This window comes from Giraffa tippelskirchi, chromosome 11 (genome assembly GCF_054371585.1).
Source record: "Giraffa tippelskirchi isolate mGirTip1 chromosome 11, T2T-mGirTip1v1.2.pri, whole genome shotgun sequence".
Lineage (NCBI taxonomy): Eukaryota > Metazoa > Chordata > Mammalia > Artiodactyla > Giraffidae > Giraffa > Giraffa tippelskirchi.
Genome location: NC_137285.1, coordinates 148,426,155 through 148,447,958, shown reverse-complemented (window position 1 = coordinate 148,447,958; position 21,804 = coordinate 148,426,155). Strand labels below are relative to the sequence as shown.

Sequence of the window (21,804 nt, the reverse complement as noted above, 5' to 3'; positions counted from 1 at the left end):
CTGCACAGCAGACGTCATTTGCTTGTAGGGTCCTCTGCACAGCAGACTCCCCAGGCCCAAGGGCTTGGCCAGAGCAGGCTGTGGGGTAAGTCCCCAACTCCTGTGCGGAATGTCTAAGCCTGTGGGGCAGGGGTCATTCTATTCCAGGAAGGTGAAAAGTGAAGTGAAAGTGAAAGTCGCCGAGTCGTGTCCAACTCTTTGTGACCCCAAGGACTATACAGTTCCTGGAATTCTCCAGGCCAGAATACTGGAGTGGGTAGCCTTTCCCTTCTCCAGGGGATCTTCCCAACCCAGGGATCGAACCCAGGTCTCCCGACTTGCAGGCGGATTCTTACCAGCTGAGCCACAAGGTGCCCTGTCACAAACTGTCCTGAAGGATTGAGAAGGCTTAGGAACTCCAGTCCTGGATCCACAAGGTTTTATATTCCCAGACCTCAGCCTCCTCATCTGTAGAACAGTGGGCATTTTTTTCCACATTCCCTCACCGCAGTACTAGTGTATACTTCCATATTTGCTGTGGACTGAGTTGTTTCTCCCTCATGCCCTCCAAATTCATATGCTGAAGCCCTAACCCCCAGTGTGACTGAATCTGGAGATAATCTTTAGGAGGTAATTAAAATTCCATGACTCCCTCCAGTATTCTTGCCTGGAAAATCCCACAGACAGAGGAGCCTGGCGGGTTACAGTCCATGGGGTTGCAACAGAGTTGGACACAACTTAGTGACTAAAGAGCAACAGCAATAAAGTTCAGTGAGGGGCCTCCCTGGCTGCCCAGTGGTTAAGACTCTGCTTCTAATGCGGGGAGCTCAGGTTCAATTCCTGCTCAGGGAACTAAGATCCCACATGTCTCGAGGCCAAAAAAAAAGTTCAGTGAGGCCCTAAGGGTGAGGTCTGAGTTCAGTAGGACAAAGGCCTTCTGACAAGAGGAAGAGACGCACACGCACCCCTCCTCCCCCTGAGGACACAGAGGGGCATCTCCCTGAACATCCCCTGTGCTGGCAGCCTGATCTCGGACTTCCGGCCTCCAGAACTGTGAGAAAATTAATTTACATGGTTTAAACCACCTAGAAGAGGGCATTTTGTTGTGGCAGCCTGGGCTGGCTGAAGGACTCATTTTGCTTACTTGAATACATGTATGTAGAAAGGAAATGTGCCATTGCCTCTGCACATGGAGACTCAGCAGCCCTCACCAAAGACAGGCTGAATCGGAGCCAACCAGACACAGGGCCTTGGGCCCAGAATACTTTTAGGGGCCTATGAAAAGGCTTTAATTTTAATTTCTTTTAAAATTGGAAGGAAAAAACAGAAATAGAGTCACGGATGCAGGAAACAAACTTATGGTTCCCAGGGGGGAAGCTGGGTTGGGGGGGTGGATAAACTGGGAGGTCAAGATCAACCTACACACACTACTATACATAAAATATATAATTAACAAGGATCTACTGTATAGCGCAAGGATCTCTTCTCAATGCTCTGTAATAACGTATATTGGAAAAGAGTCTAAAAAAGAGTGGATATATGTATATGGATAATTGATACACTTTGCTGTACAGCAGGAACTAATGCAACTTTGTAAAATCAGCTACACTCTGATAATTTTTTTTTTAAATCAGGAGAAAAAATAAATACAATAACAAACCCAGGCTTCATTATATCCTTTTTTTAGCATGCAGGATCTCCACTGCAGCACATGGAATGCTTTGTTACCCAACACAGACTCTCTAGTTGTGACAAATGGGCCCCGGAGCACGCCAGCTCAGCAGCTGTGGTGCGTGTTCTTGGTTGGTGACAGCTTGTGGGGTCTTAGTTCCCTGATCAGAGATCAAACCCAAGTCCCCAACATGGCAAGCGGGATTCTTAACCACTAGACCATCAGGGAAGTCCCTTGAGTATATTCTTATTTATATCAAAGAAGACCAAAGAAATAGAGGAAACCAATGCAATGGGAAAGCCTTCTCTTCAAGAAAATTAGAGATACCAGGAGAACATTTCATGCACAATAAAGGACAGAAACAGTAAGGACCTAACAGAAGCAGAAGAAATTAAGAAGAGGTGGCAAGAATACACAGAACTGTACAAAAAAGGTCTTAAAGACCCGGATAATCATGATGATGTGGTCACTCACCTAAGAGTCAGACAATCTGATGTGTGAAGTCAAGTGGGCCTTAGAAAGCATTACTGTGAACAAAGCTAGTGGAGGTGATGGAGTTCCAGCTGATCTATTTAAAATCCTAAAGGATGATGCTGTTAAAGTGCTGCACTCAATATGCCAGCGAATTTGGAAAACTCAGCAGTGGCCACAGAACTGGAAAAGGTCAGTTTTCATTCTAATCCCAAAGAAGAGCAATGCCAAAGAATGTTCAGACTACTGTACAATTGTGCTCATTCCAAATGCTGGCAAGGTAATGCTCAAAATCCTCCAAATTAGGCTCAACAGTACCTGAATTGAGAAATTCCAGATGTATAAGCTGGATTTGCAAAAGGCAGAAGAACCAGAGATCAAAATGCCAACATCCGTTGGATCATAGATAAAGCAAGGGAATTCCAGAAAAACATCTATTTCTACTTCATTGACTACACTAAAGCCTTGACTGAGTGGGTCACAACAAACCGTGGAAAATTCTTAAATAGGTGGGAATATAAGACCACCTGATCTGTCTCCTGAGAAACCTCTGCAGGTCAAGAAGCAACAGTTAGAACCAGACATGGAACAACTGACTGGTTCAAAATTTTAAAAGAAGTAGGTCAAGGCTGTATATTGTCACCCTGCTTATTTAACTTACATGCAAAGTACATCATGTGAAAAGCCAGGCTGCATGAATCACAAGCTGGAATTAAGATTGCCAGGAAAGATATCAGTAACCTCAGATATGTAGATAACACCCTAATGGCAGAAAGCAAAGAGGAACTAAAGAGCCACTTGACAAAGGTGAAAGAGAAGAGTGAAAAAACTGGCTTAAAACTCAACATTCACGGCATCCGGTCCCATCTCTTCATGGCAAGTAAACAGGGGAAAAGTGGAAACTGTGACCGATTTTACTTTCCTGGGCTTCCAAATCACCGAGGACGGTGACTGTAGCCATGAAATTAAAAGACGCTTGCTCCTTGGAAGAAATGCTATGACAAACCTAGACAGCATATGAAAAAGCAGAGACATTACTTTGCTGACAAAGATCTGTCTAGTCAAAGTTGTGTTTTTTCCAGTGGTCATGTATGGATGTGAAAGCTAGACCACAAAGAAGGCTGAGCACTGAAGAAATGAGCTATGGTGTTGGAGAAGACTCTTGAAAGTCCCTTGGACTGCAAGGAGATCAAACCAGTCAATCCTGAAGGAAATCAACCCTGAATATTAATAGGAAGGACTGATGCTGAAGGTGAAACTCCAATACTCTGGCCACCTGATGCGAACAGGTGACTCATTGGAAAAGACCCTGATGCTGGGAAGGATTGGGGGCAGGAGGAGAAGGGGACGACAGAGGATGAGATGGTTGGATGGCATCACTGACTCGATGGGCATGGGTTTGAGTAAACTCCGGGAGTCGGTGATGGACAGGGAGGCCTGGCGTGCTGCAGTCCATGGGGTTGCAAAGAGTCGGACATGACTGAGCAACTGAACAATAGCATCTACTCTCTAAGCAACTTTCAAATATAAAATACAGTATCATTAACTATTAGTCACTAGGCAGTACATTACTTCTCCAAGACTTCCTTATAATTGGAAGTTGGTACCTACTTCCCCCACCTGCCACCCCTCACCTCTACCAACCTATCTGTTCTCTGTATTTATGCATTTGGTGTTTGGTTTGTCTGTTTAGATTCCACAGAGAAGCGACTTAGAGGCCTTTCTTCCACAACCTTTTGCTCTCTGTACAGATACACGTCTCTGAGTCAATGGTAAAGACAAAGGTTGACCTCAGCCCTCTCCGTGTCCTGCAGAGAGCTCAGCACAGGCATCGCAGAAGCAGGCACTGAATAAATTTTGTGGAACAAATGAATACAAGCCAACTACATTAGAGAGAATAAAAACAGTTCTTCTGAAACCTTGTAACTCAGACTTGGACTTGAACCCATGGTCTTTGAGCTGAGATCACACACCTTGATTCTAAGACTTAAGCTCTTGATGTCTCATCGCAGAAAGAATTCAGTGAGACAAGGTGATAGGTAAGAAGTGGATTTATTTAGAGAGCAACACACTCCACAGACAGAGTGGGAGCTGTCTCAGGAGAGAGTGGCCTTTAAACCTGGTATGCTTACTTTTTATGGGCTGAGTAATTTCATAGGCTAATGTCTGCAATTCACTCGGATCTTTGTCTCTTCCAGGAAACCACTGCCCCTCTCTGAGGCTGGATCCAGTGACCCTCCTGCAGGCTCCCACAGCATCAGATGATTGCCTGTAGCCTAATGCTTATCACTTTGCATTAAAAACGCAGGGACTGTATTGTTTCTCCATCTCAATAGTCGAGAACTTCTCAAATACAAGGACCGCCCCCCCCCGCCCCCCATTTTCACTGTGGTCACTGCCTGGTGCTCCACAGTCAATGCTTATTAACTGAGATGAACGACCAGAGATGGGCTCAAAGGCCTCGGTTCCTTCGTCTCTACCTATGCTCAGGGCTTGTGGACAGTGTCCCGTTCATTTCTGGCAGAGAAGACGCCCTGTGTGGGAATTCCCTGGCAGTCCAGTGGGTAAGACTCTGTGCTTTCGCTGTTGTGTGCTCGGGTTTCATCCCTGCTCAGGGAACTGCAAAAAAAGAGAGAGAGAGAGAGAAAGAGAAAACAAGAAGATTCTCAGATAAAGCTTACTGAATTCAATTAAACAGAGAATAAATCATTCTGCAAACACATCCTACACTACAGCAGAGAAGTTGTTTGGTATCAAGACACCTAGATAAACGTAAGTGAGGCAGTGAATTCAGAACTCAAAAATACGTGCTCAAAATATTTTCTGGTTTTCTTCCCCCTCTGAGCTGAAAGAGATGAGGGTAAGGGAGACAGGTTCACCCAGCCTCATCGTTATTAGGCAATTATTCCCCAGACGCTGCTCCGTGCTCTGGGGCTTCAAGCCCACAGGGGCCTTACCTTCATGCTTGGGGAAAGAGCCTCTGCCCTTGCACAAGGGTGGAGAGCCCTGGCTGTGTTCTGGGGCACACAGTAGGCCCGCAGTGTGTAGTGGACCGATGGTAAGATAAGGGAGGCCCCTGAAGTCTGTGCTGGGGTGACACCACCCAACTGTCTCCCAGATTTGCATGTAATAGGTGCTTGTGAGAGGCCTTAGTCGCTCAGTCGTGTCCGACTCTTTGTGGCCCCCTGGACTGTAGCCCACCAGGCTCCTCTGTCCATGGGATTCTCCAGGCAAGAATACTAGAATGAGTTGCCATGCCCTTCTGCAGGGTAGTAGCTACTTCAGTCAGTCAGTTCAGTTGCTCGGTCGTGTCTGACTCTTTGCGACCCCATGGACTGCAACACGCCAGGCCTCCCTGTCCGTCATCAACTCCCGGAGTTTACTCAAACTTACGTCCAGTGAGTCCCTGATGCCATCCAACCATCTCATCCTCTGTCGTCCCCTTCTCCTCCCGCCTTCTATCTTTCCCAGCATCAGGGTCTTTTCAAATGAGTCAGCTCTTCGCATCAGGTGGCCAAAGTACTGGAGTTTCAGCTTAAGCATCAGTCCTTCCAATGAATCTTCAGGACTGATTTCCTTTAGGATGGACTGGTTGGATCTCCTTGCAGTCCAAGGGACTCTCAAGAGTCTTCTCCAACAGCACAGTTCAAAAGCATCAATTCTTCGGCGCCAGCTTTCTTTATGGTCCAGGTCTCACATCCATACATCACTACCAAATACTAAACCTAGAGAAGGACTGAAAGGCCTAGCGGACCCCCGAAGCTAGAGAATGGGTCTGAGGGCGCCCCTCGCGGTGCTCTGCACCCGGCGGTCACCCGGGGGAGGCGTCTTTGCCTCGGCACCCAGTGCCGGAGAGCACAAAGGACCCCAGGCTCCCAGGGGAGGGCCCTGGGCGGGGACGTCGTCTCCGGTGTCTCGCAGCCCTTTGTAGAGTTGGGACCCGGGGCCAGAGAGGGTTAATGGTTTGCCCAGGGGGCGCTCCGGGAATCCGCTGGCGGGGCTCAGGGCGCCGGTCTGACGGTGGGGACCCCAGGCGGCCGGTCCAGGAGCTGCGCGCGCACGGCGAGCACCGCGGGTTGACTAGGGGCGCGCGCGCGTCTGGAGCAGAGGGGGCTGAAGACGGGCAAGGGGAGCCCCCTGCGCGGCCTCGGGCGGCGGGGCTGCCGCAGACCCCGGATGGGCGGGCCCCCGGGCCCCGGCGATGCCGCGCGCTCCCAGACCCGCCAGGCTCCGGACCAGAAAGCGCTCGAGCTCCCGGCCCCGGAGCCCAGCGGGGCCCGGGCGCGACCCCCAGCTCGGTGGCCCGGCCCCGATGGGCGGAGCGCAGCGCGGGCGGGGCCCCTGGGGGCGCGGCCCCGGGGCGGGGCGCGCCGAGCCCGCGGGCCGCTCCCCAGTCCGGCTCGTTCCCGGAGCCCCGCTCTCGGTCCCAAGATGACGGCGAGCAAGCGGGTGGCGAAGGTAACTCCTCCCGCGCGGCTCCGCGCGCCCTCCCGTCCCCGCTCCCCGCATCCCGCCCTCGGCTCCCCAAGCGCGTTTGGGGGACCTGGGCCCGCTGAGTCCGTGCAGCCGTGCCCCTCCCCGAGAACCAGCGGGGCTGCGAGCGGGTCTGCCGTTTCGGGGGGTGAGGGCGCAGGAGCGGGGTGTCGCCGGCTCCCCGAGCTGTGCCGGGGTGAGCCGCCCCCCCGGATTGGTTTCGGTTTCACTTCTCCTGCCGGAAACTTGGGACAGTTACGTGCGTCCCGGGGCTTCCCTGGTGGCTCAGCCGGGAAAGAATCCGCCGGCAATGCGGGAGACCCGGGTTCGACTCCCTGGTTGGGAAGACCCCCTGGAGAAGGGAATAGAAACCCACTGCAGCATTCTGGCCTGGAGAATCCCATGGGCTGTATCGTCCATGGGGTCGCAACGAGTCGGACACGACTGAGCGGCTTTCGCTCTCTGGTGCGGGAAGGGTCGGTTCCTTGGCGTCTTCCCGGAGCCAGGCGCTCCGTTCGCGGTGGTGGCAGGTGCCCTTTAAGCAGAGATAGCCCTCCCCCCCCGTGCTTTGGTCCCCACATTAAAGCCCCGAGAAGGGGGGCTTCCCTGGTGGTCCAGTGGTTAGGACTTCCACCGGAGGGGCGCGATTGGATCCCGAGTCGGGGAACTAAGATCCCCCAAGTCGTGCAGCGACCCCGTCCCCGCCCCCCGCAAAAAAAAAAAAAAAAAAACTACCAAGAAGTATGGGACGCTGGGTAGAGGGTGAGAGCAAAGTTCTCAGGGTTTTTCTCCGGAAGAAAAGCTGCCAGGGCGAACCCAGAAGGTCACCTGGAGTAGATGGTGTGCGTTCTTGTGGTCTACAGATGTTGTGGAATGCCTCCCATACGCTGGTTCCTGCTCTAGGAAGTAGGGAGGCAGAGAACACCGAAAAAGTCTTATCTTCATTCTGATGAGGGACACAATTTGAAGTGAGGTCGGGAAGGATGGGGAGGGAGGGATTTTCCCCAGGAGGTGGGAAAACCCAAGGTATTTGGGGGGCTGGGGTATGGCAGGGATTGGAGATAGATGGGGAAGGTGAGGGGGTATTCCCTGGTGGCTCAGATGGTAAAGAATCTCCCTGATGGTGGAGCAATTCTGGGGAGGTGGGTCTGATACCCCTGAGGCTTTGAGTCTCTCAGAAGTGCCCCTCCTGTGTGCAGGTGTGAGGAGGGTGAACAGGGGGTGCTACCCTCAGCCTCTGGGAAGAAAATGATCTCAGGTTGGGGCACCCAGAGAAGGCTCAGCCCAGAAGGATTGAACTCTCTGGAGGTTGGCAGCAAAATGAGGCAGAGAGTTTTTCCAACCAAGCAGGAAAGAGCTGGGAGCCAGTATTTGTTTCCCCGGCACCATTAAATGTCAGGTAGTTTACATTAGTCATTTCAGCAATCCTGTGAGATAAGTCCTCTACTCCCATTTTACAGATGGGGAAGTTGAGGCTCAGAAAGACTAAATTGATTGTCCTGGGCCACCCGGTTGGGAGTGGTGGGGCTGGGATTTGAGCCCGGGGTTGGTGAGGCTCCAACCCAGAGGTTCTTTCAGTGGCTTCTCAACTTTCATTTTCTGTTCCTCTGAGTCAGATGATTTCTGAGCAGGCGTCAGGGAACAGCTGTGTGTACTAGTGTGGGTTTCAACATCTCCAGGCTTTGCGAAAGTCTTGACAGAACTCACGTATAACAGGTAAAGTCCAAGTTCCTCCAGTTTTGGTAAAGTTGGGAAAATATCTTTTCCAGGGCTTTTCTGTGCAGCGTGGGGCTTCCTTCTTGCTCAGGACTCACAGACGATCCTGGAACTAGTCGTAGCAGATGCTTCTAGTTTGGGGTAACAGATCAATGAAGGGTCATAGACTCTGGGCAGTTTGTTGACATGAACAGAGGTGGAGTGTAGAAAGATAAGAAACAGGGGGTAATGGTGTGCTTGTATTTTGGGGCTCAGAGAAAGTTTAGGTGGGGCACAGTGTGAAGGGTTCCCCCAGCTGTGGACCTTCTTTGGGGACCTTTCTCTCCGCCTTTGTTTGTACCAGAGTTTTGCAACTTTGTCGCCACTGACATTTGAGGCTGGATCATTTTCTGTAGGACGTTTATCACACCGCCGGTCTCTATCCACTAGAAGGAGTGGCACTCCTCCGCATGTGACAGCCAGAAATGGGTCGAGACATCGCCCAAAGCGCTGGGGGCGGGCAGATAAAGGAGCCCCCCGGCTGAGAACCTCTGGGTTACACCCGTTCGGGGTTACAGAAAAATATGACCTGCCCTTGAATGTCTCTTTTAAATACATTTATTTATTTTTTGGTTGTGTCATGTGGCTTCCAGGATGTTAGTTCCCCTTCCAGGAATCAAACTCCGTGAAAGCATGGAGTCCTGACCACAGGAGAGCCAGAGAATTCCCTGGCTGTCTTTTTATCTTTTTTTTTTTTTAGGTCTATTGCCAAGGGGAGAGGGAGAAAGGAGGGGCAGCAGAGAGTAGGGGTAAGAGATACAAACCATTAGGTATAAGATCAGCCACAAGGATATATATACTGTACAACATGGGGAACATAGCTAATATTTTATAATAGCTATAGACAGAGTATAACCTTTAGAAATTGTGAATCCCTATATCGTAACATATAATATTGTCCAGCAACTATACTTCAATTTAAAAAAAAATTTTTTAAAGAAAAGAAAATACATTTTTAAAACGGTCTATTGTCCCACAAAAAGGACCCCAAAATGGAGAGCGGGATTCCTCGGTCTAATCAATTTGAGGTGTGCTACACACTTGGGCACACATCTCGGGGAATGGCAACACACAGCAGAGAGTTAAAGGCTTTGGAAATTCCTGCAGGGAAGAGCTCCGTTTAGCCTAGTGTTTCCCAATGCGCTTGACCATGGAACCCTTTTCCCGTAACAACTGTGAACTTTGCATGGGACATGCTGTGCGCATCTGCTCTAACCGGGCCCTCTGCGTGGCGGACCCCTATTCATTCTGCAGGGCCCAGTTCAGTGTCCCCCGTGTGAAGCTTTCCTGCTCCCCTCCCCTCTCCTCTCTTCTCCTTTTGAGAGGGTGACAGGCAGGAAGGCCAGGGGTCTCCAAACGGAGCAAACAGGCTGCAAGTGTCAGACATTTTCATCTCTCTCTTAAGGAGCAGGAGGAAAGATTTTTTCCCCTACTCTATACAAATTTAAAAGGTTTCTCTTAAAATTCTGTGTTGCCATGACGACCCCTGGCTCCACCTGAAGTTAACTTTTCTCAATGCGTTGCGTTTTCTTATGGAAATGTTGTCTTAAGCTATATGGCTTCCCTGGTGGCTCAGACGGTAAAAGCGTCTGCCTACAATGCGGGAGACCCGGGTTCGATCCCTGGATGGGGAAGATCCCTGGAGCAGGAAGTGGCACCCCACTCCAGTGCTCTTGCCTGGAAAATCCCATGGACGGAGGAGCCTGATAGGCTACAGTCCATGGGGTCGCAAAGAGTCGGACGCGACTGAGCGACTTCACTTGACTTCATGTCAGTGAACCACGTGTTCACCCTAGACTCGGTCTTTCTTCAAGTCAGTTCAGCTTAAGACTCAGAACCGATAAGGGCGCAACAAACCTGTATGTTTTACTCATACATTGCTCTCCTCACCTCTGTTAATAAAACTACATATTTAGTTGGAAACGTGTCTTTCTTCAAGATTCAATCGCTTTATGGCCCGGGATGACTCACCTGGTGCCAATGTCATCTCAAAATGCCTGTTGTGGCTGAGGGGCCTGGTGCCACTCTGAGTTTTGAGACATCTCCTTTCTCTAACAACAGCTTGCGGATAGGAATATAACATGCTGCTAAAGGCTAGCAGCGGGGGCACTCTTTCTGCCCCCTTCTGATGTCTGTGTCAGAAGCTTTGTTTATCTCTTTTATGCTTTAATAAAACTTTATCGCACAAAAGCTCTGAGCGATCAAGCCTCGTCACAGGCCGGGGATTGAATTCGTCTCCTCCGGAGGCCAAGAATCCCAGCGTCTTTCACGGCTCAGTGACGACCTTTCACTTTCCCCTCCTGTTATGTGTCCACGCTTTATCCGTATAATCACACCGTGTCTCTTCCGCCACTCCAGTGAAGTTCTCGAGGGCGGGCCTGTGTCTTAGTGAAGTGTCCGTGGAAGATGCTGTTGGGAGAACTCAGTGGTCAGGTGACAGGGCCGCCCTTCTGGGAAGGCGGGTCGTCTCTTGTCCTCTGGTTTCCCTGCTTGACGGGTGGCATTCTCTGCTGCGGTCCGCCTGAGCGGTGGCCCCTCCCCAGGCCTGCTCTGGAGCAGGCTGACAGGGACAGGCCGACGGCTTTGCTGCCCGCCCTGCCCTGAGCACGGTGAGGGCGCATCGCCATGCTGGTCGCCGGTGGGTAGAAGGGAGGCATGGCATCGTGGCTCCCTAGGAAGAGAACCAGCGGACAGACGTGAAGCACCTTGGTTTCTGGAGAAAAGGCTCCTCAGAGAGATGTGTTGGTGTTTTTCAGTCACTCAGTCATGCCTGGCTCTTTGCAACCCCATGGACTGTAGCCCGCCAGGCTCTTCTGTCCATCGGATTCTCCAGGCAAGAATACTGGAGCGGGTTGCCATTTCTTTCTCCAGAGGACCTTCCCCACCCAGGTATTGAACTGGTGTCCCTTGCATTCCAAGGCGGATTCTTTACCACTGAGCCCCCAGGGAAGCCCTAAGAGGTTTACTCCCAGGTTATAATATCTAGACCCGGTGATTTGCATCATCCTCCGCCTGGTACCCACAGAGCTGGAGTGAAGCTAAAAATCCGGTGATTCACTTAAGGCCCTGAGCACCGGGCCAGACACACTCTGAGTGCACAGTGAATGCCGGCTCCAACTCTGCCCGCTTCTGTTCTCTGTTTGGAGCTCGGCACGATTTGTTGAGGGAGAGGGGGAGGGTGCCAGAGGAGGGGAGACTCGGCCAACTGCCTGCCCTGTGCTCCTTGCAGGAGCTGGAGGACCTGCAGAAGGAGCTTCCCAAGTACCTGCGGAACCTGTCCAGCGAGGAGGACAACGTGCTGGTGTGGCATGCGCTCCTGCTGCCTGTGAGTGTCGGCGGGGCCCTGGCCTAGGACCACGTAGGGCAGGGGCCTGTGCAGGGAGGGCTAGACTGGGCGAGAATTTTTCTGCCTCAGAATCCTTTTTTGTTATTATTTTTATTTTTGGCTGCACTGGGTCTTCTTGCTGCACGTGGGCCCTCTAGTTGCGGCGATTGGGGGCTACCCTCTAGCTGGGGTGCCCAGGCTTCTCATTGGGGTGGCTTCTCTCTTTTTGGAGCATGGGCTCAATAACTGGCACACCGCCTTAGCTGCCCCACAGCATATGGGATCTTCCCGGACCAGCGATCGAACCCGCGTCCCCTGCATTGGCTGGTGGAGTCCTAGCTACTGGCCCATCAGGGAAGTCATAGAATTCTTTTTTTCACTGGAGGTGATCATTGGCAGAGGGGGTGTGTGTCTCTCTCTAGACTGATTGCTTCTGAGGTCCAGGCCGACTGATGAAGAGGCTAAAAGGCTTTTGGACTTAGTGGGAGACCCCTTCTTCAAGCCAGTAGCTACTGAGCCCATCATGGAAGCTTCGGCAGACAAAGAGCATCAAAAACAAAAGAAAGGCTTCCTTGTTGACTTAGTGGTAAAGAATCCGCCTGCCAGTGCAGGAGATACGGGTTCATTCCCTGGTCCGGGAAGATCTCACATGCCCGGGAGCAACCAAGCCCAAGGGCCACTCTGTTGAGCCTGTGGTCCAGAGCCTGGGTCCACAATGCTGGAGCCCACCTGCCACGACTGCTGAGGCTCCAGCGCCCTGGAGCCCCCTGTTTGCTGAGGCCTCACCCTTGGCCTTGCGTCTCTGTCCCAGCCCCAGCCTCCGCGCGTTATCAAGAACACGTTTTCTTTATCTGCCCAGCATTTGCTCAGACACACCCATGACCACTACAGCTTCCTTTCTGCCTTCTGCTCAGGAAGAGGAAATTTCTTAAAACCTTGACTCTGAACTTGCATATGTCATTCTTTTTTAAAAAGCTTTATTTATTTGGCTGTGCCGGGTCTTAGCTGTGGGCTGTGGGATCCAGCTCCCTGACCAGGGATCGAACCTGGACCGCCTGCATCGGGAGCACAGAGTCTTAACCACTGGGCCACCCGGGACGTCCCACGTATGTCATTCTGACGGTCATTCTCCTGCCTTCTCTGTCACGAAGGTTCTGAAAGGGTTTGGAGCTTTAGGAGCAGCCTGGAGGCCCCTGTGCGCTGTGCTGGGGTCATCCGAGTCCGGGGTTCCCCCATCTAGGGGTGTGGATTACTGCTCCCATGTGGAAAAGTCCAGTCGACCGTGCTGAGTACCCATCCGAGCACTGTTGCTGTGACGCTGGGCAGGTTACTTGCATGCACTGAACTTGTTTCATCTGGAAATCCCGATGCTAATACTGAGTTCTCATAACACTTACCCTGATAGCTGACGCATGTGGACTGCTTGCCATGTGCCTGGCCATGTTCCAGGTCCGTCACGTGAATAAACTCAGGACTTCCCTGGTGGTCTGGTGGCTAAGATTCTGTGCTCCCAGCGCAGGGCACCTGGGTTCAATCCTTGGTCAGGGAACTAGATCCCACATGTTGCAGCTAAGACTCGGTGCAGCCAAATACATAAATAAATAATAATAATAAAAAAAAGAAAGCTGGTGCACTCTTCACTACCTTAAAAACAACAACACGTGAATTAGCTCATGTAATCGTCACACAAGCCCTGTGAAGAAGGCTATAATTCTTTCTGTATGGAAAAGCACAGAGAGGTTCAGCTGCTTGTCCAAGGTCACACAGGCATGGGGTGACAGAGCCAAGATTCACACGCAAGCCGAGTGGCCCGGAGTCCACGTGACCCCTACCCCGTGCTGCGTGGGCTAATGTGTGTCAAGCCCTTAGCATCGGGCAGCACAGAGCGGGTGCCCAGGGAACCTTCCAGCTGCTAAAATCTGGAGGGCCTTCTGCTGGCCCCTGGCAACCCTTAGGCGCCCCGGTTCCGAACTGTTGTTTGAAGGTGGTAAAATGCCCATAACAGTATGTACCGTCTTAACATTTTTTTTTGGCTTTGCTGTGTCTCTGTTGCTGAAGGGCTTTTCCCTAGTTGCAGCGAGCGGAGGCTACTCTCTAGATGCAGAGTTCAGGCTTCTCACTGCAGTGGCTTCTCTTGTCATGGAGCATGGCTCTAGGGCGAGGGGGCTCTAGAGCACAGACTCAGCAGTTGTGGCTCACGGGCCTAGCTGACTTCCCTGGTGGCTCAGACGGTAAAGCATCTGCCTACAATGTGGGAGACCCAGGTCCTATCCCTGAGTCGGGAAGATCCTCTGGAGAAGGAAATGGCAACCCACTCCAGTACTCTTGCCTGGAGAATCCCCTGGACGGAGGAGCCTGGCGGGCTACAGTCCACGGGGTCACAGAGTCAGACATGACTGAGCGACTTCACTTTCATGGGCTTAGTTGCTCTGGGGCATGTGGGATCTTCCTGGACCAGGGATCAAATCCACATCCGCGGCACTGGCAGGTGGATTCTTAACCACTGGGCCGCCAGGCGAGTCCTAGACAAATAGTCAAGAAAGTGAATCCTAAAAGCTCTTATCACAAGGAGACATCTTTTTCCCTTATTGTTTCTCTTCATTTTTTTGTATGAGAAGATGGGTGTCAGCTGAACCTACTGTGGTAATTCTTTCACAGCATATGTGAATCTAACCGTCAAGCTCGACGCCTTAAGCTTAGTCATGTGTATCAGTTATTTTTCAATAAAACGGGGGAAATCTTAATTACCGATATAATAAAAAGAAGCTAAGACGGTCCTGAGGATGCCTCCAGTCAGACTGTGCCCATTTTTCAAGGGAGGAAACTGAGGCTTAAGGGTGCGAGGCAGCTGGCCCTTGGTCGCACAGCAGAAGCCAGGATCCGACTCTTGCAAGCCCCAGGCCAGGGTCCCACTGACCCACAGCCCAGTTGCTAAATGAATGCAGGTGCCATCTGTGTCCGCATTTACGGTCCTTCGTCGGAGTGGAGCAGAGGAAGCCTGGGGCCCTGGGGCGGGGGCGGGGAGGGGGGAGACCAGCCCTGGGTCCTGGGGGAAGAGGGCAGCTGTGCCTCAGCCCAGAGCTTGACCCCTTCTCTCGTACAGGAGAGACCACCCTACAACCTCAAGGCCTTCAGCCTGTGCATCAGCTTCCCCAGGGAGTACCCGTTCAGGCCCCCGACGGTGAAATTCATCACCAGGATCTACCACCCCAACGTGGACAGGGACGGGAGGGTGTGCCTGCCCATCACCAGCAAGGAGAACTGGAAACCCGCCACCAAGACTTGCCAAGGTGGGGCTGGGTCCTGCCTGGACGGGGGGACCTGGGCTGAACGGGAGGGGGTCACCAGACCAGTCTTGAGTCGGTTGTTCCAGTTTATTGTTCAGTCGCTAAGTTACGTCGGACTCCTTTGTGACCCCGGGGACTATAGCCTGCCAGATTCCTCTGTCCGTGGATTTTCCCAGGCAAGAAGCTACCAGGGCTTTTCTGGGGGTTCAGACGGTAAAGAATCTGCCTACAATGTAGGAGACCCGGGTTTGATCCCTGGGTCGGGAAGATCCCCTGGAGAAGGAAATGGCAACCCACTCCAGTATCCTTGGTTGGAAAATTCCATGGACAGAGGAGCCTGGTGGGCTACAGTCCATGGGGTCGCAAAGAGTCGGACACAACTGAGAGACTGAATTCACTGAATTCCCTGCTGTAACTCAATGAAACCAAGCCATGCCGTGTGGGGCCACCCAAGATGGACGGGTCATGGTGGAGAGTTCTGACAAAACATGGTCCACTGGAGAAGGGCATGGCAAACCACTTCAGTATTCTGGCCTTGAGAACCCCACGAACAGTATGAAAAGGCAAAAAGATAGGACACTGAAAGATACACTCCCCAGGTCGGTAGGTGCCCAACATACTACTGGAGATCACTGGAGAAATAACTCCAGAAAGAATGAAGAGACGGAGCCAAAGCGAAAACAACACCCAGTTGTGGATGTGACTGGTGATGGAAGCAAGGTCCGATACTGTAAAGACAGCTGAAGGGGCGGCCCTAATGATGATAATGTACATCACTGCATTAGGCACTCTGACTCAGCACTAAAAGCTTCACACGCTATCTTTTTAGTTCACTTTTTTTTTTTTTACTGAAGTATGGTTAATTTGGGGGGAAGGAAATGGCAACCCACTCTTGTATTCTTGCCTGGAAAACTCCATGGACAGAGGAACCTGGCAGGCTACAGCCCATGGGGTCACTTAAGAGTTGGACACAACTGACCAACTTCACTTTACTTTTATGGTTCATTTACAATGTTGTGTTAGTTTATGGTACACAGCAAAGTGATCCAGGTATACATATGTATATATATTCTTTTCCTATTCTTTTCCACTGCCGTTTCACACAAGGTATTGAATACAGTTTCCTGTGCTACACAGTAGGGCCTTGCTGTTTGTGTATTTTATATACAGTAGTTTGTATCTGCTCACCTCAAACTCCGAATGTAGCCCTCCTCTCCTGCTTTCCCCCAGGTCTATAAGTCTGTTTCTGTTTTGTAAATGAGTTCATTGGTATCTTTTTACGATTGCACATGTAAGTGATATCAAATGCTATTTGTCCTTCTCTGCCCGACTTCCTTCACTTCCTTCACTTAATGTGATCATCTGCAGGTCCATCCGTAAGTTGCTGCAAATGGCATCCTTTCATTCTTTCTTATGGCTGAGTAGTACTTCCCTGTACGTCTACCACATCTTTACCCACTTGTCTGTCAATGGACATTTAGGTTGCACTCATGTCTTGGCTATTGTAAATAGTGCTGCTGCGAACATTGGGGTGTGTGTACCTTTTTGAAGTAGCGTTTTCCCTGGGTATATGCCCAGAGTGCGATTGCTGGATCATCGGGCAATTCTATTTTTAGTTTTTTAGGAATCTCATACTGTTTTCCATAGTGGTTTCACCAATTTACACATCCCACCAACAGTGTAGAAGGGTTTTCTTTTCTACCCACTGTCTCCAGCTTAAAAATTCACTTTTTTATAACATATGGTATTTTTTGTATACATGCATGGATTGAAATTGAAATTATAATGGATTAATCATAATTCAGGAATACAAAAATGCAGATGGGTGGCCCTTGAGGACTTGGTCTCAGATACGTCCCTGCACCATTGAGAACTTGAACTTTCTAACCCAAGGAAATCAGCTATTTTTAACACACCAACCTCATTCAGTGCCCATCACAATAAACTGTGGAAAATTCTGAAAGAGATGGGAATACCAGACCATCTGACCCGTCTCTTGAGAAACCTGTATGCAGGTCAGAAAGCAACAGTTAGAACTGGATATGGAACAACAGACTGGTTCCAAATAGGAAAAGGAGTACGTCAAGGCCGTATATTGTCACCCTGCTTATTTAACTTCTATGCAGAGTACATCATGAGAAACGCTGGGCTGGAAGAAACACAAGCTGGAATCAAGATTGCTGGGAGAAATATCAATAACCTCAGATATGCAGATGACACCATCCTTACGGCAGAAAGTGAAGAAGAACTAAAGAACCTCTTGATGAAAGTGAAAGAGGAGAGTGAAAAAGTTGGCTTAAAGCTCAACGTTCAGAAAACTAAGATCATGGCATCTGGTCCCATCACTTTATGGCAAATAGATGGGGAAACAGTGGAAACAGTGTCAGACTTTATTTTTCTGGGCTCCAAAATCACTGCAGATGGTGATTGCAGCCATGAAATTAAAAGACACTTACTCCTTGGAAGGAAGGTTATGACCAACCTAGATAGCATATTTAAAAGCAGAGAGATTACTTTGCCAACAAAGGTCCGTCTAGTCAAGGCTATGGTTTTTCCAGTGGTCATGTACAGATGTGAGAGTTGGACCATAAAGAAAGCTGAGCACCGAAGAATTGATGCTTTTGAACTGTGGTGTTGAAGAAGACTCTTGAGAGTCCCTTGGACTGCAAGGAGATCCAACCAGTCCATCCTAAAGGAGATCAGTCCTGGGTGTTCATTGGAAGGACTGATGCTGAAGCTGAAACTCCAATACTTTGGCCACCTGATGTGAAGAGTTGACTCATTGGAAAACACCCTAATGCTGGGAAGGATTGGGGGCAGGAGGAGAAGGGGACGACAGAGGATGAGATGGTTGGATGGCATCACCAACTCAATGGACATGAGTTTGGGTAAACTCCAGGAGTTGGTGATGGACAGGGAGGCCTGGCGTGCTGCGATTCATGGGGTCGCAAAGAATCGGACACAACTGAGCTACTGAACTGAACTGAGAAGCCCCTTGAAATAGTGCTCTCACTGGCCTTGTTTAATAGATCAGGACACTGAAGCATGTGAGAGGTGAGCTCTTACCTGAGCTGGCAGACGGCAGAGCTGGGATTCAAGGCCTCCCTTGGCTGGCTCTGAACCACGTGGCTCAGCACTGCGTGGCTCAGCAGAACTTTCTCCATTGATGGAGTCGGTCCACAGTGGCCCTTTCCAATGCCGCAGACACTGGTACAACGTAGCTTTCAAGCACTTGAAGTGTGGCTAATGTGACCGTGAACTGCATGCCTAACTGTCGTGAATTTCAATTAATTTAAATCGAGATGACCACACATGGCTGGCAGCTACCATGTTGGGCACTGTGGCTCTAGTCTACGGACATAATCAATACATGATCAGTCCTGTTTCTGGAGACTTCCCTGGAGGTCCAGTGGCTAGGACTCCGCACTCCCCACGCAGGGGGGCCTAGATTCGATCCCTGGTCAGGGGACTAGGTCCCACAGGCTGCAACTAAAGATCCAAAACTAAGACCCAGAGAGGCCAAATAAATACTTTAAAAAAAATCCCACCTCTGGATCAGCTCGGGAGTTCTTAACCCTGGAAAGGAGAGTGCTGGGGAGAGGGGCAGGCGTGGTCCTTGATGAGCAGCAGAGGTCTGCAGAGCGCTCTGAGCCCAGAGCCGCATGTTTGTCTGCATGTGCTCCTGCACACGGGGGTGAGCCCACTGCCTTCGCCGGGTTCCCAGTCACCCGTGAAAGATTTCGAGCCCCGGGGCAGGAGTGGTTTCCAGTCTTGAGCCTCGGAACCCTTTCTTCCCCAAATTAAAAAATTTTGCAATCCTATTACCGACTCGATGGACATGAATTTGAGCAAACTCCAGGGGACAGTGGAGGGCAGAGCAGCCTGCGTGCTGCCGTCCTCGGGGTCTCAAAGCGTCAGACGCAGCAAAAGCACAGCGGTTCTGGCTGAAAAGGGAACAGAACCCAGAAACTGCGTTGATCTCACCGACCCCCGCGACGGGGGCTGTGACACCATGTGAACAGCTTCTGTGACACCGTGGAACACCGGTTGAAAACCACTGAGGTAACTGCTCATGAGAGCTTTGGACACCATCTTCGGGGCACTGAGTGGCATCTGATTTGGTCGTAGAGCCACCCTACGACGTCGGTTGGTGTGGCGTTTCCGGAGGTCTGGGAGTGGGCAGCGTCGCTTCCCTCCCACGAGTTTTTTTTTCCTCCCTCCTGATGTCCTGATCCGACTTCTCTCCCCAGTCTTGGAGGCCCTCAACATGCTGGTGAATCGACCGGAGCCGGGCCAGCCCGTTCGGCTAGAGCTCGCCGAGCAGCTGACACAGGACCCAGAGCTGTTTGACCGGATGGCCCAAGAGTTCACCCTCAAGTTTGGAGTGGACCGGCCCTCCTAACCCGGCTTCTGACCCGCCTGCTTTCTGTGTGATGGATGGACGCCCCTCGTGGATGGGGGGCCAGAGCTCCTTTGCGATTTGCTCCCGCTCATGTCTTCCAAGATTTCTTCTTAGGTTCTGTGTGTGTGTGTGTGTGTGTGTGTGTGTTTGTGTGTGTGTGTAGGGGGGAGGGTACTGCCGTTATGTGTGTGGACCCACTGACCACAGGTGTGCTTTCCCCAGCCCCTTTCTCTGCCCCGGAGTCGGAGGCATTTACGTTTGCAGACTCGAAATCCAGCTCTCCAGTGCTCGGTGATGGGGGTTCCTGGTCCCACCGGTTGGTCCATCTTAGAGACTCAGGCCACCTTCCCGGCCAGATGAGCAGCAACCCGAATCCCCGCCCCCCACAGGGCCCTGCTTCGGGGGCAGCAGGTCGGGTGGGATGTAAACGAGGAGGGGCCGTGGGGAGGAGGGACTCTTACAAAGAGCTCTGGGGATGGAGCGGCTGAAATCATAGACCTGTATAGATTTAGGTGCAAAACCTTTCCGTTTCCACTGGTGAATCATAAAGTGAAGAGTCTCCTCTCCACCCCAGAAATCTGCCTGTACGGTCTTTCGTTTTGTTTTTAGAGATTTACTTATGTTTCGGTTGTTGGCCGAGCGGGATCGTCACTGCTGGCTTTCCCGTAGCGTCGGCGAGGGGGAGCTGCAGGCTAGTTGCAGTTCCTGGAGTCTCGGCGAGGGGGAGCCCCTCGCGAGTTGCAGCCCCGGGCTTCCCATCGGACGTCCTCTCTCGCCGAGCACGGACTCGGTAGCTGCAGCTCGTGGGCTCGGGACTTGTCTCTCGTGGGCTTAGTTGCTCTGCGGCCTGTGGGCTCTTCCCCGAGGAGGGATCGAACGGGGGTCCCTTGCACCGCAAGGCGGCGTCTTAACCACTGGGCCACCAGGGGAGCCCTGACTTCATGGTTTTTATTTTTTTATTTTTTTATTTTTTTGACTTCATGGTTTTTAAACCTCTGCTGTCCGGTTCGGTGGCTGGTTCCCAGCGTCAGGCTTTTCGCCGGGAGGGGTTTCCCTTGCAGTTCGAGTCCAGGGGGAACCATGGAGACCGTGTGTTTGCTCAGCTGTTAAACACTAGGGTCCAAGTGAGTGTTCCCTGAGGGGGCAAGTGGTTCATCGGGACGAGGCTGGGGGATTAGCTGCAGTCGAATGAAAGATGCTTGCTTCCCATCAATGGAGGGCTTGCGTGGCATGGAGCCTTGTGTGACCCCAAGCGCTGTGGGGAAGGCTGCCTGTGAGGGGTCCGGCCACCCTCAGCCAGAGCGGTCGTCGACCCATCCACAGGAATAACGCCCCCGCTTTACACAGGAGGCACCCAAGGCTAACGGAGCACTTCAGTGGGTGGCCCCGTCCACTCTGCTGATCTGGGCCGAGTCCGCACCTCTGGCCGCAGTGCTGAGCTGGCGGGTTTTCATTTCTGTGTTTTTCCTGAGCTGTTCTCATCAGCGCACGTGCTCCCGACGGCTGATAAAGCCAGACAGGGTTGTCAGTAGGAAATCAGAGTCAGCTCGGGGCTTCCCTGGTGGCTCAGCAGTAAAGAATCTGCCTGCAAGGCAGGAGATCCAGGCTCCATCCTTGATTCGGGAAGATCCCCATGGAGGAGGACATGACAACCCACTCCAGTATTCCTGCCTGGAGAATCCCATGGACGGAGGAGCCTGGCGGGCTGCAGTCCGTGCGGTCACACAGAGTTGGACACGACAGAAATAACTAAGCAGCTGCAGCACTGTACTCAGCTCTGGGGCTCATATCTAGTGAGCAGTGGAAAAACAGAATCAAAACTTCAGCCAGAGTTGGAGAGACTAACTTAGCACAAAGGAGGAGCTTCTGGGGGTGGTGGTTCTAAAACCACTGGCTTTTTTTTTTCATTTTTCTGGCCACACCACACAGCATGCAGGATCCTAGTTCCCTGACTCGGAATCGAATGCGTGCCCCCTGTGGAGTCTTAACTACTAGACTTCCAGGGAAATCCCCAAAACCACTGGCTTTTCAGAGATAGAACGTGGAGTATCTTTGAGTCAAAGAAACCACCTCCAGGTCCCACGAGCCTCGTTTGAGTGAGAGTTCTAGAGAGTCTTCTACACCGGTCCCTGTGCTGGGATTCCCTAATCTAGGAGAAGTGTGGAAAGAGGGAAACAGCTGTGGGAAAGTGCCCCCTGTGGCTGGAAACATGAAGATGTCGTTACTTTGGGCTGCAGCTTGGAACGTATTTATGTGGCAGGTGCCAGGCGAGGCTAGATTGCTAAGTTGTGTCTGACTCTCTTTGACCCCGTGGACTGCAGCACGCCAGGCTCCTCTGTTCTGCAATGTCTCCCAGAGTTTGCTCAAAATCATGACCACTGGGCTGGTGGTACTGCCTACATAATCCCATTTAACCCTTACAGCACCTGCGAGATTTCGA

General features: G+C 51.5%; 1 protein-coding gene and 1 long non-coding RNA gene across 3 annotated transcripts; one reads left to right on the top strand and one right to left on the bottom strand.

Annotated features, from left to right (window-relative positions):
* Positions 1 to 4,158: 4,158 nt before the first annotated feature.
* On the bottom strand, positions 4,159 to 6,427 carry LOC145525573 (uncharacterized). Its single transcript, XR_014068298.1, has 2 exons — positions 5,516 to 6,427; positions 4,159 to 4,741 (listed from the first exon to the last, which is right to left on the bottom strand). It is a non-coding gene; the product is annotated as an uncharacterized LOC145525573 (long non-coding RNA).
* Positions 6,067 to 19,941, top strand: UBE2L6 (ubiquitin conjugating enzyme E2 L6). 2 transcript variants are annotated; one of them, XR_014068297.1, is made up of 5 exons: positions 6,067 to 6,580; positions 11,107 to 11,239; positions 11,580 to 11,675; positions 14,779 to 14,965; positions 19,213 to 19,941. XR_014068297.1 is itself a non-coding variant. In XM_081538990.1 (4 exons), the coding sequence occupies exons 1-4, from the start codon at positions 6,554 to 6,556 to the stop codon at positions 19,362 to 19,364; spliced, it is 462 nt and encodes a 153-aa protein (XP_081395116.1). In that variant the 5' UTR covers positions 6,480 to 6,553; the 3' UTR covers positions 19,365 to 19,941. The 2 variants fall into 2 exon arrangements, 1 of the variants encoding a protein (XP_081395116.1); XM_081538990.1 differs by lacking the exon at positions 11,107 to 11,239 and having other exon boundaries at positions 6,480 to 6,580.
* The last annotated feature ends 1,863 nt before the right edge of the window (positions 19,942 to 21,804 follow it).

Bases quoted from the DNA above. Each gene is read 5' to 3' on its own strand.
- UBE2L6 (XM_081538990.1), top strand. From the start codon at position 6,554: ATGACGGCGAGCAAGCGGGTGGCGAAG. The intron at 6,581-11,579 runs GTAACTCCTCCC...TGCTCCTTGCAG, and splicing joins CGAGCAAGCGGGTGGCGAAG to GAGCTGGAGGACCTGCAGAA. The intron at 14,966-19,212 runs GTGGGGCTGGGT...TTCTCTCCCCAG, and splicing joins CGCCACCAAGACTTGCCAAG to TCTTGGAGGCCCTCAACATG.